Source organism: Kwoniella bestiolae, chromosome 4 (assembly GCF_000512585.2).
Source record: "Kwoniella bestiolae CBS 10118 chromosome 4, complete sequence".
Taxonomy (NCBI): domain Eukaryota; kingdom Fungi; phylum Basidiomycota; class Tremellomycetes; order Tremellales; family Cryptococcaceae; genus Kwoniella; species Kwoniella bestiolae.
Genome location: NC_089244.1, coordinates 1,403,038 through 1,420,923, shown reverse-complemented (window position 1 = coordinate 1,420,923; position 17,886 = coordinate 1,403,038). Strand labels below are relative to the sequence as shown.

At 46.1% G+C, this 17,886-nt stretch overlaps 2 protein-coding genes across 2 annotated transcripts; one reads left to right on the top strand and one right to left on the bottom strand.

The window, feature by feature from the left end:
• Positions 1–12,189: 12,189 nt before the first annotated feature.
• On the top strand, positions 12,190–16,428 carry I302_106105 (uncharacterized protein; the record flags this gene model as incomplete). Its single annotated transcript, XM_065870206.1, has 29 exons — positions 12,190–12,400; positions 12,451–12,500; positions 12,630–12,645; positions 12,701–12,880; positions 12,930–13,002; positions 13,050–13,156; positions 13,210–13,296; positions 13,348–13,419; positions 13,474–13,512; positions 13,555–13,616; positions 13,668–13,694; positions 13,755–13,907; positions 13,955–14,183; positions 14,488–14,512; positions 14,709–14,715; positions 14,765–14,810; positions 14,920–14,948; positions 15,002–15,069; positions 15,121–15,168; positions 15,219–15,287; positions 15,376–15,392; positions 15,442–15,504; positions 15,553–15,590; positions 15,745–15,815; positions 15,861–15,879; positions 15,930–16,017; positions 16,067–16,159; positions 16,205–16,260; positions 16,312–16,428. 29 exons carry the CDS (start codon positions 12,190–12,192, stop codon positions 16,426–16,428), a joined length of 2,160 nt encoding a protein of 719 aa, XP_065726278.1.
• Positions 16,429–16,468: 40 nt separating this feature from the next.
• On the bottom strand, positions 16,469–17,844 carry I302_106104 (pyridoxal kinase; the record flags this gene model as incomplete). Its single annotated transcript, XM_065870205.1, has 5 exons — positions 16,469–17,192; positions 17,243–17,354; positions 17,404–17,541; positions 17,643–17,726; positions 17,781–17,844. The coding sequence occupies 5 exons, from the start codon at positions 17,842–17,844 to the stop codon at positions 16,469–16,471; spliced, it is 1,122 nt and encodes a 373-aa protein (XP_065726277.1).
• Positions 17,845–17,886: the final 42 nt, after the last annotated feature.

Here is a 17,886-nt window from a genome sequence, read left to right as displayed (position 1 = left end):
CATGAACAATCCCTCTCAATATCTTGAATCCAGTTTGGTTGTTTTACGGTATTGTATAGCCTATACCAGGTCTTTTCACCAAATGCTCTTAGCCAATTGAAGTCGAATTTCTTATCAAACCATTCTTCACTTCGGATGGTTTTGCCATTGCTAGAGGGTGAACAGTTGCAAGTGAAGACAATGTACCTTGCAGTGTCTGCCCAGAACGTCTTGTCAAGACCAGTTCCAGACAAGAGAGTTCTAACACCATTCAAGATTGTCAAATGTGCTTGTTCCACCCTTCCATTCTGCGCATGTGATCCAGGAGGAACAGTGATGTGAATGATCCCCTTTGACTTGAAGTAGTTTTGTGCGCGACCAGATATGAACTCTGCACCATCATCAGATTGGATCTGCTTGACCTTTCTACCCAGTTGATTCTCAGCCATGTTGATGAAATCCCTTAAACCATGTATCGCTTGTGATTTCTCTCTAAGTAGTGTTAACACATGTGAATACACCTGGTGTCATCATCATAAACTGTTAGGAAGTACCAATTGCCACCTCTTGAAGCAACAGAGGCAGGTCCCCATAGATCAAAATATAGTAGGCCAAGTGGGGTAGTAGCACAAGTGTCCTCAGGAGCAGGGGGTGAAGGTAATGGACCAGTTTTGCTTTTGACACATGATTCACAACCAAAACTCAATACATCCCTAGGACTAGTATTTACAAGCACATCTTTTCCCAACCTTCCAGTCCTAGCCAACCTCATGACATCTCTAACACCTAGATGACCTAAATGGCAGTGCCAAGTGTGGAGAGAGTCAGCGGAGGCCTGGAAAGCAGTAGCAAGATGACTTGCCTTGAAGACATACAACCCATTTGAGAAGGGTGCGGTAATGACAGTGTTGTTGTGTTTATTGTACAAACAGCCAGTGAAGCAGTCAAATGTCCAGTTCATAGAGGGGGGTATCTTGTTGACAGCAATGAGATTGCAGGAGAGATCAGGGACAGAGAGGACATTGTTGAGAGTGAGTCTGCCAAGAATGAGAGTACCTTGACCAGCATTAAGGAGCCAAGCACCATTGCCAATTTTGACACCTTTGACAGGAGCTGCAGTGACGTTTGCCAGTTTGACACCTGGACCAACCATGTGATGGGAGGCACCAGAGTCGATGATGAAGGGCTCTGAGGGGGCAGCGTTGGTAACATATGTCAAGTTTTAGCGATCTGGTGCATCAGTTCAGAGAAAAGAAGAAGAAGAAGAAAGATAGGTACAAAGCTATAAACGTGTAAAATAGGCTAGAGGCGGCTAATTCCGACAGCATAGACATGGTAGGAGAAGGAATCACCATCAGAGTTGGTGTCAAATGTGATAGATCGAGTAGACATAGCGATTTTGACATGTCCATCCAGATTTGACACATTGGACAAATTTGACAGATTTGACACTTCACCATTTCTAACATCATTGGACACATGCGCTTGACCATTGCCACCATTCTTATCTTTGGCATTACTAAGACGGCAGTCCACAGTGACAGAATAAATGATCTATCGCCACACCCATACAACTGTAGGGGTCTTGTATATACGGTACACAGTGAGGGTTTCTATAGGGGTCAGAGTCAGTGTGGCAGAGCCTCACTCCATTATGTTTCATCCCCTAGGTTTCAACCCCTAGTTGACTAGGGGTTGGTGCGCTGCACACTGGACACTACTTCACTTGGTATTCATATATATTTATCTTGTACTCTAGTATCTGACAGAATAAATGATCTATCGCCACACCCATACAACTGTAGGGGTCTTGTATATACGGTACACAGTGAGGGTTTCTATAGGGGTCAGAGTCAGTGTGGCTGACAGAATAAATGATCTATCGCCACACCCATACAACTGTAGGGGTCTTGTATATACGGTACACAGTGAGGGTTTCTATAGGGGTCAGAGTCAGTGTGGCAGAGCCTCACTCCATTATGTTTCATCCCCTAGGTTTCAACCCCTAGTTGACTAGGGGTTGGTGCGCTGCACACTGGACACTACTTCACTTGGTATTCATATATATTTATCTTGTACTCTAGTATCTTCTTTTCTTTCTTTTCTTTCCTTGCACACATCGGTTTATCATATACATAGTTATACATAATATAGATGCATCTCATATACTTCGACAGGTTATGAGCCTTGCTTGCTTTATCATCTAGTTGATACACATACATCAACAACGGCACCAACAATTCAGCTATACTAGGCCTACAGTATCAGCTCGGCATCCCTCGCTCACCGCAACCCAAGCGCAGCACATACAGCATCCTCCACGCATACATCCACACCACACTCACCATACCATTCTCACGCTCCACAAGAAACCCACCACTGCAAGCTAAGGTGACTGGTACTGCTTTAACTAGTGGTGAACGAATCTGGTCCATCCCAGTGACAAGTCCCTGCGCTTCATAAGCAACAAGCAAACTTGTCCAGCCCAAGCTGAGTACTACAGGAGCGTTTATCCTAATCTGTATCTGCTTGGAACTATACACTCACTTGAACCTACCTCCACAGTTATCACACACACACATCCCATCCTATCAACCTAAGTCATCTTCAACTCGTTCTCATTAGCCAACATGGCGGACGACACCAATGATAGTGGTGGACGGTATAAGGTGGTTATCTTGGAAGGTTCTGAAAACTATGCTGCTTGGTCAATCTCAGTCAAAACTTGCCTCGTCCTCAAAGGTCTTAGAGTCACCACTCCTGTCAAATCAGATTCTCTCAGCGCTACTGCCATTGACAAAGCTGCTCGTGCTTGTGCTGTCATTCTCCAATCGCTCTCTCCTACTGTCTTAACCGGTCTATCTTCTACTTCACTTGACATCGACAATCCTGATCCTGAAGCCCTTTGGAACGAACTGGAAAAGGCCTATTCTGCTACTGTTGGAGCGAGACGTGCTCAACTCATCCAACAAATGTGGAACAACCCTGCGGCTGAAGGTGACGACTGTGTGAAGAAGATATCAGAGATTAGATCTGCGCACACTCAAATCAAGGCTGGTGGTGATTGGAAAGAGGATACTATGTTGGCCTACGCTATGACTTTTGCTTTACCTGATTCCTGGGATCTGTTCAAACAGAATCTCTGGTTGAGGGACGACCTTTCTTCTGCTAGCGTGCAAGCTGCAGTATCGGCTGAATCAATCAGGAGAGGTACAACGGCATTGGCCAACAAGGTCTCTGGTCAACATTTTAAAAACGGTCAACATGGTAAAAACAATAACAACGGTCAAAGGCGCCAATGGAGTGAGAAATGGTGTAGCATCCACCAATCACCTACGCACAACACTATGGAATGTCGACTCAGCAAAGCTCAGCAAGCTAAGTCTGGTAATGGTCAAGCTCACTTCTCCAATGAAGTCAAATCTGGAGAAACGTCAACTGCGCTAAACCCATCTAATGCATCACACTTAGATGGAGATGTCAAAGTCGCTATGTCAACTCGCTCTATCACAATTGACACCGACTCTGATGGTGACGGCTTTTCCTATCATGCTTATGCTACCAACGCTACTCCTTCTGATGTCTTCATTGTCGACTCGGGCGCTTCCCATCACATGGTTGGTCCTGGTGTTAAACTGTCAAACGTCACCACTGCGGCTGTCAAAGGTGTCAAGATTGGCAATGGTACCCGGCTTCTCACTGCTGGTCAAGGTTCTCTCACTCTCGGCAAAGTCACTCTGCACAACGTCCTCTCTGTCCCTGATCTCTCCTGTAATCTCATCGCTGTCAACAAGATTCCTCCCTCAATGAAATGGACATTCGACTGCTTCACCAGTTGCTTGTATGATAAACACAACAACACGGTCATCACTGCGCCCTTCTCCAATGGGTTGTACGTCTTCAAGGCAAGTCATCTCGCCACCGCTTTCCTGGCCTCCGCTGACTCTCTCCACACTTGGCATTGCCGTCTAGGTCATCTAGGTGTAAGAGATGTTATGCGGTTGGCTAGAACTGGAAGGTTGGGTAAAGACGTACTTGTAAATACCAGTCCTGAGGATGTATCAAGCTTCACCTGTGAATCATGTGTCAAGGGAAAAACAGGTCGATTACCTTCACCACCGGCTCCTGAGGATACTCGTGCTACTGCTCCGCTTGACCTGCTTCATGTTGATCTATGGGGACCTGCCTCTGTCGCTTCCAGGGGTGGTAATCGGTACTTTCTAACAGTTTATGATGATTGCACCAGGCGTATTCACATAACGCTGCTTAGAGAAAAATCACAGGCTATAAATGGCTTACGGGACTTCATCAACATGGCTGAGAATCAACTGGGTAGAAAGGTCAAGCAGATACGCTCTGACAATGGTGGAGAGTTCATCTCTGGTCATGCAAAAGACTACTACAAATCAAAGGGCATCATCCACGTCACGGTTCCTCCTGGATCTCATGCACAAAACGGACGGGTAGAACGGGTGCATTTGACAATCTTGAATGGCGTCAGGACTCTCTTATCTGAAACTGGCTTTGATAAAACCTTTTGGGCAGACGCTGCTAGGTATATCGTATTCACTCGCAACTGCTCACCCTCGAGTAACGGCAAAACGGTCCCAATTGAAGAATGGTTTGACAGAAAGCTCAAGTTTGATCGGCTGAGAGCTTTTGGTGAAAAGATATGGTTCAGACAACACAGCAAAACGACTAAGCTGGACCCAAGGTATAGAGTCGGTCGATTCATGGGCTATGAACATGACGTGGGCACGTCAGCATATAGGGTATGGGATGAACAATTCAAGAAGATTGTTGTGTCAAGAGACATCATCTTCAAGGAACCTACGGATGAATTGGATCTGATTGTTTCTCAAGGTACTAAACATGGTCAAACGGGTCAAGTGTCAAATGACAAGCAACGGACGGTCATCATCTCCTCTGAAGAAGGCAACAAAACTCTGCAACCTCGCAACTCGCCTAGAGCATTACTCAGACAACTGGCAGCAGCAGATCAGAGGGATAGACAAGCGGACTCAACACTTGATACAACACTGCGCAACCTGGAAAGTCGTTTTGATCCTATTGGAAATATAGATGTTGAAGGCGACAATGATGGTGAAAATGGCAATCACACGGCACCATCCCAACATCTCAGCCCGCAAACACCCTCACCACTGAATTCAACTTACTCACCTGCATCACAACGATCATCTCTGCCTGACTCAAGCGATGAGTCAATTGATCCAATGGCTATCACAGATGATCCTGAATCTTGGGGAACCGAACAACTTGCTCTTGCCAATGCTGCTGCGGCTACCAACCTGCCTCAATCCTGGAAAGAAGCTATACACTCGGGTGAGGGGGAGCATTGGAAGAAAGCTATGAATGACGAACTGGCAAAAATGGAAAAGTACCGGGTATGGAAGGTCGTACCAAGGGAACAAGCCAAAGGTAGAACTCTAAAGGCAAGATGGGTCTACACTAGAAAAATAGATGGGGAAACGGGTAAACCAGCTGCTTATAAAGCTAGATGGGTGGCTAAGGGATACTCTCAAGTTGCTGGGATAGACTATAATGAAGTCTTTGCGGCGGTTGCTCATAAGGATTCGCACCGAGTGTTCCTTGCTTTGGTCAACTACTTCAACTTGGATTGTATTCAAACGGATATCATTGCTGCGTTCTTGAAAGGTGGATTGGAAGAAGAAATCTATTTGGAACCACCTGAAGGAAGTGGTATTCCAGCAAATATGGTACTTCTCCTGCAAAATTCATTGTATGGTCTCAAACAATCACCGCAATGATTCAACATTGAATTTGACAAGTGGTTAAGGGAACAAGGATTGATCCCAACCAGGGCTGATCCTTGTCTATATGTCAGAAGACGTGAGGGGGAACTGCTCATGTTGAGTGTTCATGTGGATGATACCCTTATTGCAAGTAACTCGACTCCTGCTCTCAACAAGTTCAGGAAGGATCTCCACAACAAGTTTGAATGTAATGACTCTGGCAATGCTGGTTACTTCCTTGGCTTCAACATTCATTGGATTAGAGAACAGTGCAAGCTCTATATCTCTCAAGAACACTATCTGGAAGCCTTACTGCATCAATTGACATGTCAAACTGCAATCCTAGTTGATCACCTCTGCCAACTGGATTCAAAGCTATACCTTCAACTGATCAAGAATATGAGCAAGCACATCAATTACCATATGCTCAGGTAGTTGGCTCAATCCTCTATGCCTACACAATCAGCCAACCCAATCTGGCACATGCTGCTGGTGTTCTTTCTCAATATCTCAGCAAATGGAACTCGGATCATTGGAAAGCTGCCAAACACTGCCTTAGGTATATCAGAGGTACCACTGACCTGTGTCTGACTTTTGATGCTGAATCAAGCAAACGAGTTGCCCTTGGATATGTAGATGCGGATTGGGGTGGAGACTTGGACACTAGGCGGTCTACCACTGGTTACATATTCAAGGTGTATGGTGGGATAGTAGCTTGGAAGAGTCGAAGGCAACCGACTGTTGCTCTGTCTACAACTGAGGCAGAGTACATGGCTTCAGCAGACGCAACCCGACAAGCTATATGGTTAAGGCTACTTCTGGAGGATCTCCAACTTGACTTAGGCAACGATCCATTCCCACTTTACAACGACAACATTGGTGCTATCTCTCTTGCGAAAAACCCGGTCAACCATGAGAAGTCAAAACACATTGCTATGCGACATCACTTTGTGAGGGAAAAGGTTAACGACAACACCGTCTCGTTGTCCCACGTCCCCTCAGCAGACAATTTGGCTGACTTGCTCACCAAGTCATTACCACCTGATACCTTGGAAAGGTTGAGGTCCACATTAGGCGTTCAAGGGCGATTAGATCAAGGGGGAGTGACAGAATAAATGATCTATCGCCACACCCATACAACTGTAGGGGTCTTGTATATACGGTACACAGTGAGGGTTTCTATAGGGGTCAGAGTCAGTGTGGCAGAGCCTCACTCCATTATGTTTCATCCCCTAGGTTTCAACCCCTAGTTGACTAGGGGTTGGTGCGCTGCACACTGGACACTACTTCACTTGGTATTCATATATATTTATCTTGTACTCTAGTATCTTCTTTTCTTTCTTTTCTTTCCTTGCACACATCGGTTTATCATATACATAGTTATACATAATATAGATGCATCTCATATACTTCGACACACAGTGTTGGGAGTTGAAGACTTGTGAATGCTACACCACTTCTCACTCCATTGACGTTTTTGACCAGTTTGACCATTGTTGTTGAATTTACCATTTTGACCGTTTTTGAAGCTTTGACCAGTAGCTTTGTTGACCGAAGCAATAGTACCCTTTCTAAGAGCTTCTGCAGAGGCAGGAGCTTGCGCATTTGCCAAAATATGGTCATCCCTTTGTCGAAGTATATGAGATGCATCTATATTATGTATAACTATGTATATGATAAACCGATGTGTGCAAAGAAAGAAAAGAAAGAAAAGAAAATACTAGAGTACAAGATAAATATATATGAATACCAAGTGAAGTAGTGTCCAGTGTGCAGCGCACCAACCCCTAGTTAACTAGGGGTTGAAACCTAGGGGATGAAACATAATGGAGTGAGGCTCTGCCACACTGACTCTGACCCCTATAGAAACCCTCACTGTGTACCGTATATACAAGACCCCTACAAGACCCCTACAGTTGTATGGGTGTGGCGATAGATCATTTATTCTGTCACCCTTAAGCAGAGGTTCTGTTCAAACAGATTCCAAGAATTGGGTACAGCAAAAGTCATGGCATAAGCCAAGATAGTATCCTCTTTTCAATCACCACCAGCTTGTCGGAATAAGTGCTCTATTTACCGGTGTTACGGCCTGTCCCTAGAGTAACCACTTAGGCTAGAGAGACAGTGTAGGATAGTGATAGTTTACAAGTACTCGAGTCACGACAGATAGTATGTGACTTCTGGATGGTGTGTAGCTCTAGCAAGATATACCCAGGGGCTTACTAGCAAAGAAGGATCCTGGTTTGCTAGTACGAGTGTTAGAAGTTGGTCGACGGCTGGCGGTGCAATGTTGCAGTTCAAAGACTTAGACAGGATAGATACACAAGGGCACTGGAGTGCCAGTCAAGTGATCTATGAGGTCTTTCACCTTTGGTAAAAGTAATGCAAGTAGTAGTGGTCAATAAGTAAAGTAACGGCAAAGTAAAGTAAAGTAATGTAAAGGGATAAAGGGTTGTAAGGGTAAAGATATTTTGGATCCTTGAGAGAATCCAAACAGAAACTGCTGAAAATATGGACCTATTTATACCTTGCGGGCTGGCAATTTGCCACCTGTATCCTTTTCAGTCAAGATTTTTCTTGTCTCCCGTTTTCTTTCTAAATCTGGCTTCACGGGTCTGGGATCTGATTACCCGCTCCATGGATCTGGCAGGATTGGTCGCAGATCTGGTGGTATTGGTTGTAGATCTGACAGAATTGGTCGTGGATTTGACAGGATTGGTCATTCATATGTCTGAATTGGTCGTTCTGGTTGACAATTGGTCGTTTTGGATAAGAATTGGTTGTTCATGCAAGATTGGGTTTGTCATTGGATCTGGGACCGGACTGGGAGGTTGGATTCACGCTTTGGTCCCAGATTAGGTTGAGATCTCTTGGGTTTGGAGTCACGTCTGTAGTATTAATACTCCTGAAAGGTCGGGCGGGGCGTAGGTATGATTCAGGTTGACAAAATCGATTGCGGGTAATCGAACTCTTCGACCTGTGCGATAAAGTCGATCGAACTCTTCGACCTAGGGTTATGCTGGATCATAACAACCGGTTGATTTAGCCCGGTTATCCCTTATTTATGATACCCAGTTAAAGGCACCCTGTAGATACACTATTAGTTAACTAATTTTCGCTTTTATCTCTTTATCTCTTCTCTCTTCTACTCTTTTACTTAACATACAATCATGAACTCAACACAGCTTTGAGCCAATCTAATCTCGGACATCTTTTTGACACAGTTGTCCCCTTCAGCAGCAGGGTGGTTTTACATTTGTTGTCATCCCAGAGACGTTTAGGATTGGGATTGTCCAGATCAAATAAGAGGATAAACCAGTTAAAACAGTAGGAGAGAGCAATTGGAGTATAATTGCGCAAGCTTTGGCAGCTTGTTCTGACGAGGTATATGAGATGCATCTATATTATGTATAGCGCTATGTAAGAGAAAGAAGAGAAAGAGGAAGAAGGAGCCTACTATATAATATACAAGAGTGACACGTAGACATGTAGACACGTATCCCTCACAACCAGCGCAATGGCCTCCTGCACTGACCCCTATAACAACCCCTACAACAACCCCTACAACGACCCCTACAACGACCCCTACAACGACCCCTACAATATACGCTGTGATATATTGTATGAGTGTGGCGATAGATCAATTATTCCGTCATGTTCAATGGCGGCAGGAGCAGGGGTATTGGATTTGACAAGTGTGAAGACTCAAAGCCCTTTGAGGATAAGACAATTTTTGACCAAGAGAGACCAAGCACCATAGTCTTCAGACCTTTGAGGGTGATCACCTTATATGATTCACCACCATCATTGCTATTTCTCACTATATATAGATCAAGTTCAACAGGATCTGTGTAATGAGGTAGACTTCATTGCATACAAAGCTTCCCTCTTGTTATGTACTATCTCCCTCTTATTCTCTTTATTCTTTATCTTCTGTTCTCACTTAATAGCTTCTATGTATTTCACTGAACTTTCAGAGTAATTACACAAACTTCTTATGAGATAACGTAGAAAGTCTCCAAACTATCTGAACTTCTATAAACTTTCTACAAAAATCTTCTTTAATTACTCGAACTTTCCTCAAACTTTCTTCCTAATTTCTGAACATGATTATGTATAAAAGGAGCAGAAGTTGAGAGGTAAAGATTGAATCCCCCATCACTTTCATAACTTTTACCACTTTAATCACCTACTTCACTCTCACTCCAATCAATCTCTACCTCTCAGACATCTCCCTTGGTGTCCTCTATGTATAATCTTATCTCTGGTAGAGAAACAATAGAACAGCTACTGCATTTGAACAAGAACCCAGAATCCCATTAATCATCATATGTGTGTGTCTCCGTAGTGGTCTTTTGACAGGAGCTGAACATCACAATCTGATACATATCATGACAACAACAGATCAATAGCAAAGATGGCAGTAAAAGTTTTAATATAACAATCAGTTATATGTTGAGTACAGGAATGCATCCCTGATGAGCAGCAATGGGAACATACCAAATGACTTGTTGGACAGAGTGTTGTATCTGTTTTTTTTCTTTAGGTGCACCATCTGCCTAAAGAGAGCAAAAGTGGTATGACAAAAAGCCATCAGACGTGTCAGAGTCAGTGCACAATCGATCAATTGTATTTGCCACAATGTTTCGCGCAATGGATGTATCTCAAGGGGTACATTTCATTGGCATATCTGTTGGGATTTCTCCATTGGACTATTTGCAATGAGCATTTACCGTTCGATAACGAGTATCACCATTGGCAAACAGTCATCCAAACTTTATGATGTCCTGTACTATCGTTTGGTTCCTGTCCGAGTATATCAGGTTGAAGTTGGGCCCCCAGTTTGGAAAAACCCTACGGGTTTTACGAGATGAAGCCTGTTGGGGAATGTGGGGGCCTCGAAGCAAACCTGCAGCAGCATCATCTGTAGGAGAAAAGCAGATAACAACACGGCATATCATTCATGTCTGCTATTTAGACAATTAGCTGAGTGTGTTTCTCGTATTGCACGGTGTGGCTCTGTCCGCTTTTATTACCGTTGTACAAGCACGTTGAAATCGTTGTCCCGCCTCGAATCATTGTTGATAGGCTGTCGAACAGCACAAAGGGGGATGGCAGGATCATAGACTCCCCGAGTTCCCGTTGTGTGCGAGTGATGTTGAGACCGTCCCCAGAATACAGTATTTCGCGAGTCCATCTTTGCGGCGAAGCATGGGACGCAAGGGATGGCGAAGACATCAGTGCTACTATGTGTTGATGCGCCTGTCCAGGAGATGCGTTTAGTAAATGAGGGGAGAGTACTTGGCGTATCGTCACCACAAATGGGATGCTCGTTGAACATCCAGTCAGCGCTCGAAACGGTAAATGCCAGCTTTCGCTCGATCAACTGGGTCTCCGCCCCTCGTATGTGTGTTGCGGAAGTCACAATTTGGCTCAATGGTAGAAGTGAGCCAACGAGTAATCTATCCGCCAAACGCTTCGTGAGTCTCGTAGTGAAGCCGAAGCGAGGAGAACCGAGTTCGGATTATAAGGAAGGGCGTAGTCTACATCCGGGATGCTGTTTGGTGTCGTACAGTCAATACGACCCTCGATCCACTTTCGTGTCCAGAACTGATGGGAACACACTCCCGATCTTGTCAGCCTCGCATGGCGAGACCTCTGTATGGCGTTGCAAGGGTCATCAGGTCCGCCAACGATGATGTGACGACGAGGCTATCGGTTTGAGCTCGATTGAGGTGACGTCTGCTTGATTAGACGCGATATGACACGGAAAAGTCCACTCGTCAGCCGTCCAGCGTGAAGGAGTCAAGACAGTGATCGTACCAGGAGCAAGTCGACCTCGGCACAGGACCGGCTGCACTACCTAAGCTCTTGCAGTCGACTATGCGCTGTGGATAGGCAGATTTGAGGGAGAAGGGGATTCGCAGAGGATGTTGAGGTGGTTTGAGCGATGATGATATCTCCCATCTGGTGTATACCGGACATTGAGAAGTTGAGCAATGTCGAAACCCCCGAGAATGCCGCAGACGCACAGCATCGGTATGTGATGTATCGTATCTGATAGTGAAACAGTAGCACGAGGATGATCAAGGTGGGGATGATGAATGTAGTTGACAAGTGTTGTTACAAAGTGAGGCGAACGAGAGAAAAGCTGATCTGCCTATGATGACGTCATCACTTTCTGATATGAACATTGATTGCATCGACAACTTGGTAACAATTCAAATATATATAATCTTTCCTTCCTTCCTTCCTCCTCTTCTTTCTGCACGTCTTTCCCTCCATAACCCAATCTATCCAATATTCGTTGCCTATCAGACCATCAATTTCTCGTTCTTCATTCACGATCAACCCAAACACCTGCACTAACTACCATCACCTGTGAACTACTAACATAGCAAACGCTGATAGTCACTGGCAGACATACCCCACCAAGATGCCTGTACTCAATCCCTCGGTGGCGAGTGCTGTGCACAATGCTCAACATGACGTCTCTTCTTATACCCATTCCGAGTTGGTAAAATCACTTCAAGCGAAATCAAGAAGAGATTCCAGAGCTAGTGGAAGAGGCCCCGGTCCTTCAACCCGAGCATCTACTCGAGTCGACGACATGAACGAATATGTGGTCGCTTTGTCTCAGAACAGAGGTGAGTAGTGGAGGAACGATCTCCATGACATGATGCTGATCATAATGTAGGCAACGGAGTGGAAGTTGGAATCGCGGTGCATAGTTTAACCACTGGACATGTGAGTACGCACGAGGGACACATCTTTTCGCGGGAAAACTGATAACAACTTTCAGACAATCTTGACTCAAGCAAGTACTACGAGGGGATTCTGTCTGCGTAGGAGAGCTAACATCACTTTGCAATATAGGTTGCGGATACTCCCTGTGAGAATCGCACGTCCACTGACTACAGTGCTAAGCTGATCTTCCGGTGTCATAGTTTTCCAGAGAACGCTTCAACATCTGACGCTTTATCCTCCCTGCACTGTTTTGGTATTCGACACTGGCAACCAAGCCGGTGAGGGTACTAACATAGCCACAAAATTGATCGAAGTCGTTGAGGAATCCTTCGAGTTGGAGTGCAAACCGCTCTCTAGAGATTTCTGGAACCAAGATCTCGGTGAGTCAGCGAACATTTCACGACGAGTGCTAATATGATATGCGGCTAGGGACTGATTACATCATGAGACTGGGCGTACATGACGAGGTCAAGACTTCCACGCTCATGGCCGCTGCCGATAAGTGCGTCTGATAGAAGACTTTCGCTTCCACACTGATCACTGAATCAGATACTATGCCTTATGTGCGACCTCGGCTCTGTTCCGATTCCTCGAAGTCCGCAAAGGACTGATCTACCCTAGAGAAGGATTGATGATTCGTTATATCTCTTCAGAGGGTGAGTTTGAAACGTCAGATAGCTGAAGGGCGCTTCTCAAACCTGAAATTTAGGAACTATGTTCATCGATGCGGAAACCGCCAAGAACCTCGAATTGACAACCAACGCGTTGACCCATTCAACGAGAGATACCCTCTACGGTAAGAGTTAACTCTATGAAAGATTAGACACTGATATCACCATATTCTCAGGTATACTTAATCAATGCTTAACACCCATGGGCGCTCGCCTCTTACGTGGTAACATACTACAACCGAGCAATGGTGAGCGGGCGGAATTGACTGAAATTCAACTCTTTCTCACACGATTTTGTACAGTACCTCATACGATCGAAGGAAGACTTGATGCGGTTGAAGGTAAGCTTTAGGGTACGACTGGCAAACCACTGATTGCGTTAGAACTCCTGGCATCACCTGAACGACTCAAATCTGTTCGAGATCACATCAAATCTTTGGGCAGTGTAAGTGACAAGATTTGTCGAAATGGTTTGTTGATTGGACGTTCTTTGCAGATCGATTTAGACAGACTGATCCATAATGTGAGTGGTTATCCTTAGTACTGGATGATCCCGAAGTGACAATACGCGTGACTCGGATAGGCAGCACGGAAAAGTCAAGGAACTCTCGAAGTGCAAGAGACCGAAGCTCGAATCACTTTACTGCTACAAATTGAGCGATATGTCCAAGCGACGACGGAACTGCATCAGGAGCTTGCCTCTAGTAACTGCAAATTGCTCAAAGAGATCCAGAATGTAAGCAGAAAAATAACGAGAATCTCTGCTGAAACATTGGTTCGTAGGAATTGGCGGATCCATTTCTTTTGGAGATCCAAACCAAAATCAAAGGTAGGCGAACGGCCCACGATCTAGCTGACGATCTAGCATGTCTCACTACCGGAATGACTGCACTGTCAGGCAAATCGAAAAGTCACACCACTGCGCGACTTTACGCGGTGAAAGCAGAATTCAATCATCTGCTCGATGTGGCCAGGAAGACATTCGCCGAGAACATGGAGGACATCGCTCAGGGTAAGTTTTTTTGATGAGACTGCCGCTGGATGTCAGGAGGCTGAGTGTGCACGGCAGTGGAAAAGAATTTCCAAGGTACGCTTGGCTGGTGATGCAGTATCGCATTAATACCTCGATGTTAGAGCAACATTCCCTGCCATGCGATCTCGAGCCCATCGAGAACAGATTCCGCCTTGTCATCGCCAATCGACATCTGGATCATCGTGGACTACCCAAGGGATGTGTCAATATTGAGAGGAAGAAAACAAAGTATGGAGTCCCCTCCCATCAGCGTCTACTTGTATGCTGACAACTTGATTGACAGAGTGGCTTTCACGACGAGCGAGCTGGTAAGTGTATGAAGCAGTCGATGAGCTGACAGGTGTCAGTTGCATTGTAATGCCAAGTTGGTACAAGCCCAGCAAGAGGTCATGCTACTCAGCGGCGAGATCGTGCGCGATTTACTCGCCACAGTGGTTGGATACATCAGTGAGTGTTATCTCTAGGCTAGCTGAGCTGACAAGAAGGTGCTTTATATTGCTGCAGCGATGCCGTGAGCTATCCGAGAGTAGGCTGTATGATAATACTAATTGTCACTCCAGATCGCCAAATTGGATGTATTGGCTTGTTTCGCAGAGTTGGCCAGTGGTGAGTCCTGAAAAATGAGGAGATGATATCACAGCTGACAAAGTTCACTTGCAGAGGGCAATTGCGGTAAGTGCTGACCAACTGATTCTATGACTGATTGACGGCTCAGTGCGACCTGCGTTCCGCGAGACTATAGCGGTAAGTCGTGATTGTCGCCCACATCTCTTCGTTCTCACCGAGATCCGTAATAGATCAAATCTGGCCGACATCCTATTCTCGATAGGAGCCTCAACACGGATGACTGCGTACCAAACGACATGTAAGCGTACATGACTATGACGGTCATATGAGCTGACAAACAACGTCTTAGTTACGCGGCGAGAGGACACGCCTCCTTTCAATTGATTCAAGGACCGAAGTAAGCACAGCAAGGATGGTTGGGGATTACGCTGATTTCCACCGTTGCAGTATGTCCGGTAAAAGTACCTTCCTTCGACAGGTCGGGCTGCTCACGGTACAAGCGATGCTTGGTTGCTAGTGAGTATAGACGGCTGAGGGTCTTGCTCATGTTCAACAGCGTGCCAGTTCAGTTTGGGACCTTCCGATTGCCCGATGCATTGCTAAGCAGGCTCTCGAACGATGGTGGGTTGCAACACACATCTAACCAAAAGCTGATTCACGGTATTTGTAGACTCTCTTGACCGGAACCTCTCGACATTTGCGTCCGAGATGGCTACTTCTGCAATGATATTAGGTAAGTGGGCAGTGAGGTGATCAAGCCGATGTTGATGCGTTGCTATAGGTCTCGCCACTAAAGATTCCGTTGTCATAATCGATGAGGTAAGAGGAAAAGGGTACGAGCGATGGTTGATGATGAATAGCTCGGTCGTGGTACTGCTCCTCTCGAAGGTCTTGGCTTATCCCATGCAATTGCTGAATCGTTGATCGAGCGCCAGGTATGTGATCAGGTTGATTGAGAAGCGCTCACAGAAAGGCTTTCGTCTTTTTCACCACACACTTTCCGGACTTGGCGGTGACACTGGGATCCTTGCGAGGTGTGGTCTGGTGAGTGATGTAGTAGGCTCGTCTGCCCGCTGACGTTTTCATTAGCATGCATCTCCGAACCCAAGTAAGGAGAGACTGTCTCTGTGAGACGATAGGTGGCTGATCTTGTAGCAGGATAACAAAGTCGAAGACGATAATAACGCCTTCTCGACGTCCTTCCAATACAAGGTCGATCAAGGTCCAGCTGTCATTGAGCATTACGGTGGGTTGTGACCATGACGCTGACGAGGTTTACTGACTGAGTTCCGTAGGGTTGGAGTTGGCAAAATTGGCTTCGCTGCCTCAGGAAGTGATGACTCGTGCCAAGGAAGTCGCAATAAGCTTGAGCGAGCTTGATAAAAAAGGTGAGCTTTTGAGACATATGTCTCAATGCTGACAAATGGCTTCAGGACGTGACTCGACCGCTTCTCAAGCGATGATCAAACGTCGAAAACTCCTGTTCGAGGTGAGCTGTCTGCTGCCGATCCGTGCTGACCTGTCACAGCTCCGAGACAAGCTTCGACATCTTATCGAAAATTCCGGAGCGGACAACGAAGCGCTCGCTCAGACTTTGTGCCATCTGCAACAAGAAACCCTGGACGAGCTTAGGAAGTCCTTCGAGAGTGTTGCCTAGCTGAGGTAGTAACTATGTAATATAGTGATATTCATGTATTCTACAACCCATGTTCCAGTATACCTTGCCAATCCAAGGCCTTGCCCGGCCAGCCTTGGCCACCATCCGCGATCAGACCTCTTTCTTGTACAACTCGCAGCTCTCTCAGCCTCATTCGCTTGGCTTTCCGTCTTGGATCCTTGGGATTCGTCGATACGGCAGCATCGAGTTCGGCATCTGAAGGTATCACCGAGGAGTGTTGTTCGTTGGGAGAATGATGGAGAGGTCGAGGAGTTGCAGAACCAGATATGCTCGTTTGTGCCAAGGAATAAAGATGAGTTCGGAGAAGGATCTGCTGTACTGTGAGAAGAGCTTTTGACACAGCATGTGGAAGAGGTGGTAAGTCGGATTGCGAATCAGGATTATCGAAGTGAGCCAGCACCATGGCCGAAAAGAGATCTCCTACACCGGAAAAGTATCCTCGGATGGTCGGTAGGGCGAACGCCCATGTTTCCATATTGCCGTCTTGCCAGGTACTAGCGAAGCAGACCAGTGTCTCATCTTCGGGCTCTCCCATTCCTACGGCATCGTACCATGGGGGTATAGGATCAGGCAGGAGGCGCATGTAAGACGGCGGGGGAGGGGGCAGATTAAGAGTAGTGACGAGGGAGATGGGTAATGGGATGGACGAGAAAGCGATGTGAGGGAGGGAATTGGTGGTGTGTAGTTGACGTAGGGCGGTATGAAGGGTTTGCATTGAGTCGATGCTTATCCCTGATAGCAGTCTGGTTTGGGTTTAGTAACAAGATGGGAAGGGATGGAGGCGATCACTCACTCGACTTCAAACTGATTGGGCGTTATTATACTAGCTATCTGCAGCATATCTTTGTAGATTGGTACGACATCCTTGGACACGTAAAGTCCAGTGCCCATATCTCCCATCACCGCTAGGGTAGGTGGGTAAGCGTTTGAAAGAGGGTAGCGGGGAGAACTTACGATCCAGCACATACACGGTCCCAGAATTCATCTCCTTCATCTTCTTGATCTGCTCTGCTACCACTTTGAGTGCCTCAGCACCTGGCACGTAGCCCGTAAGTATGCGAGAGTGGGACACCAAGCCGTTGGTGGAGAGTCCTTCGAAGATAGCGGTGAGCTGTTCGGGGGTTGTCTTATGACCGTTGGTGTAGCCGTAGCCTGTGAAAGGGTTAGCGGGGTCATCAATGAGGTTGACTCACCTGTGTGGTTGGAGAACTGCACTGTATTCACTACATCGACATCATAGCCAAGCGTCTGGAGAGGAAAGGTAGCCGCTCTGTTGCCTGTGGAGGAGTCAGCTGGGGGAGTAAAGAAATGAAATCAAAAGCAATACGCACCTACATATCCCGAGACGACATGGGATTGTATTGACAATACACGTCCTGGTTCGAATGCGGACATGCGGAGGGCTTTGAAGAGGGTTATGGGGGCGATGATGAATGT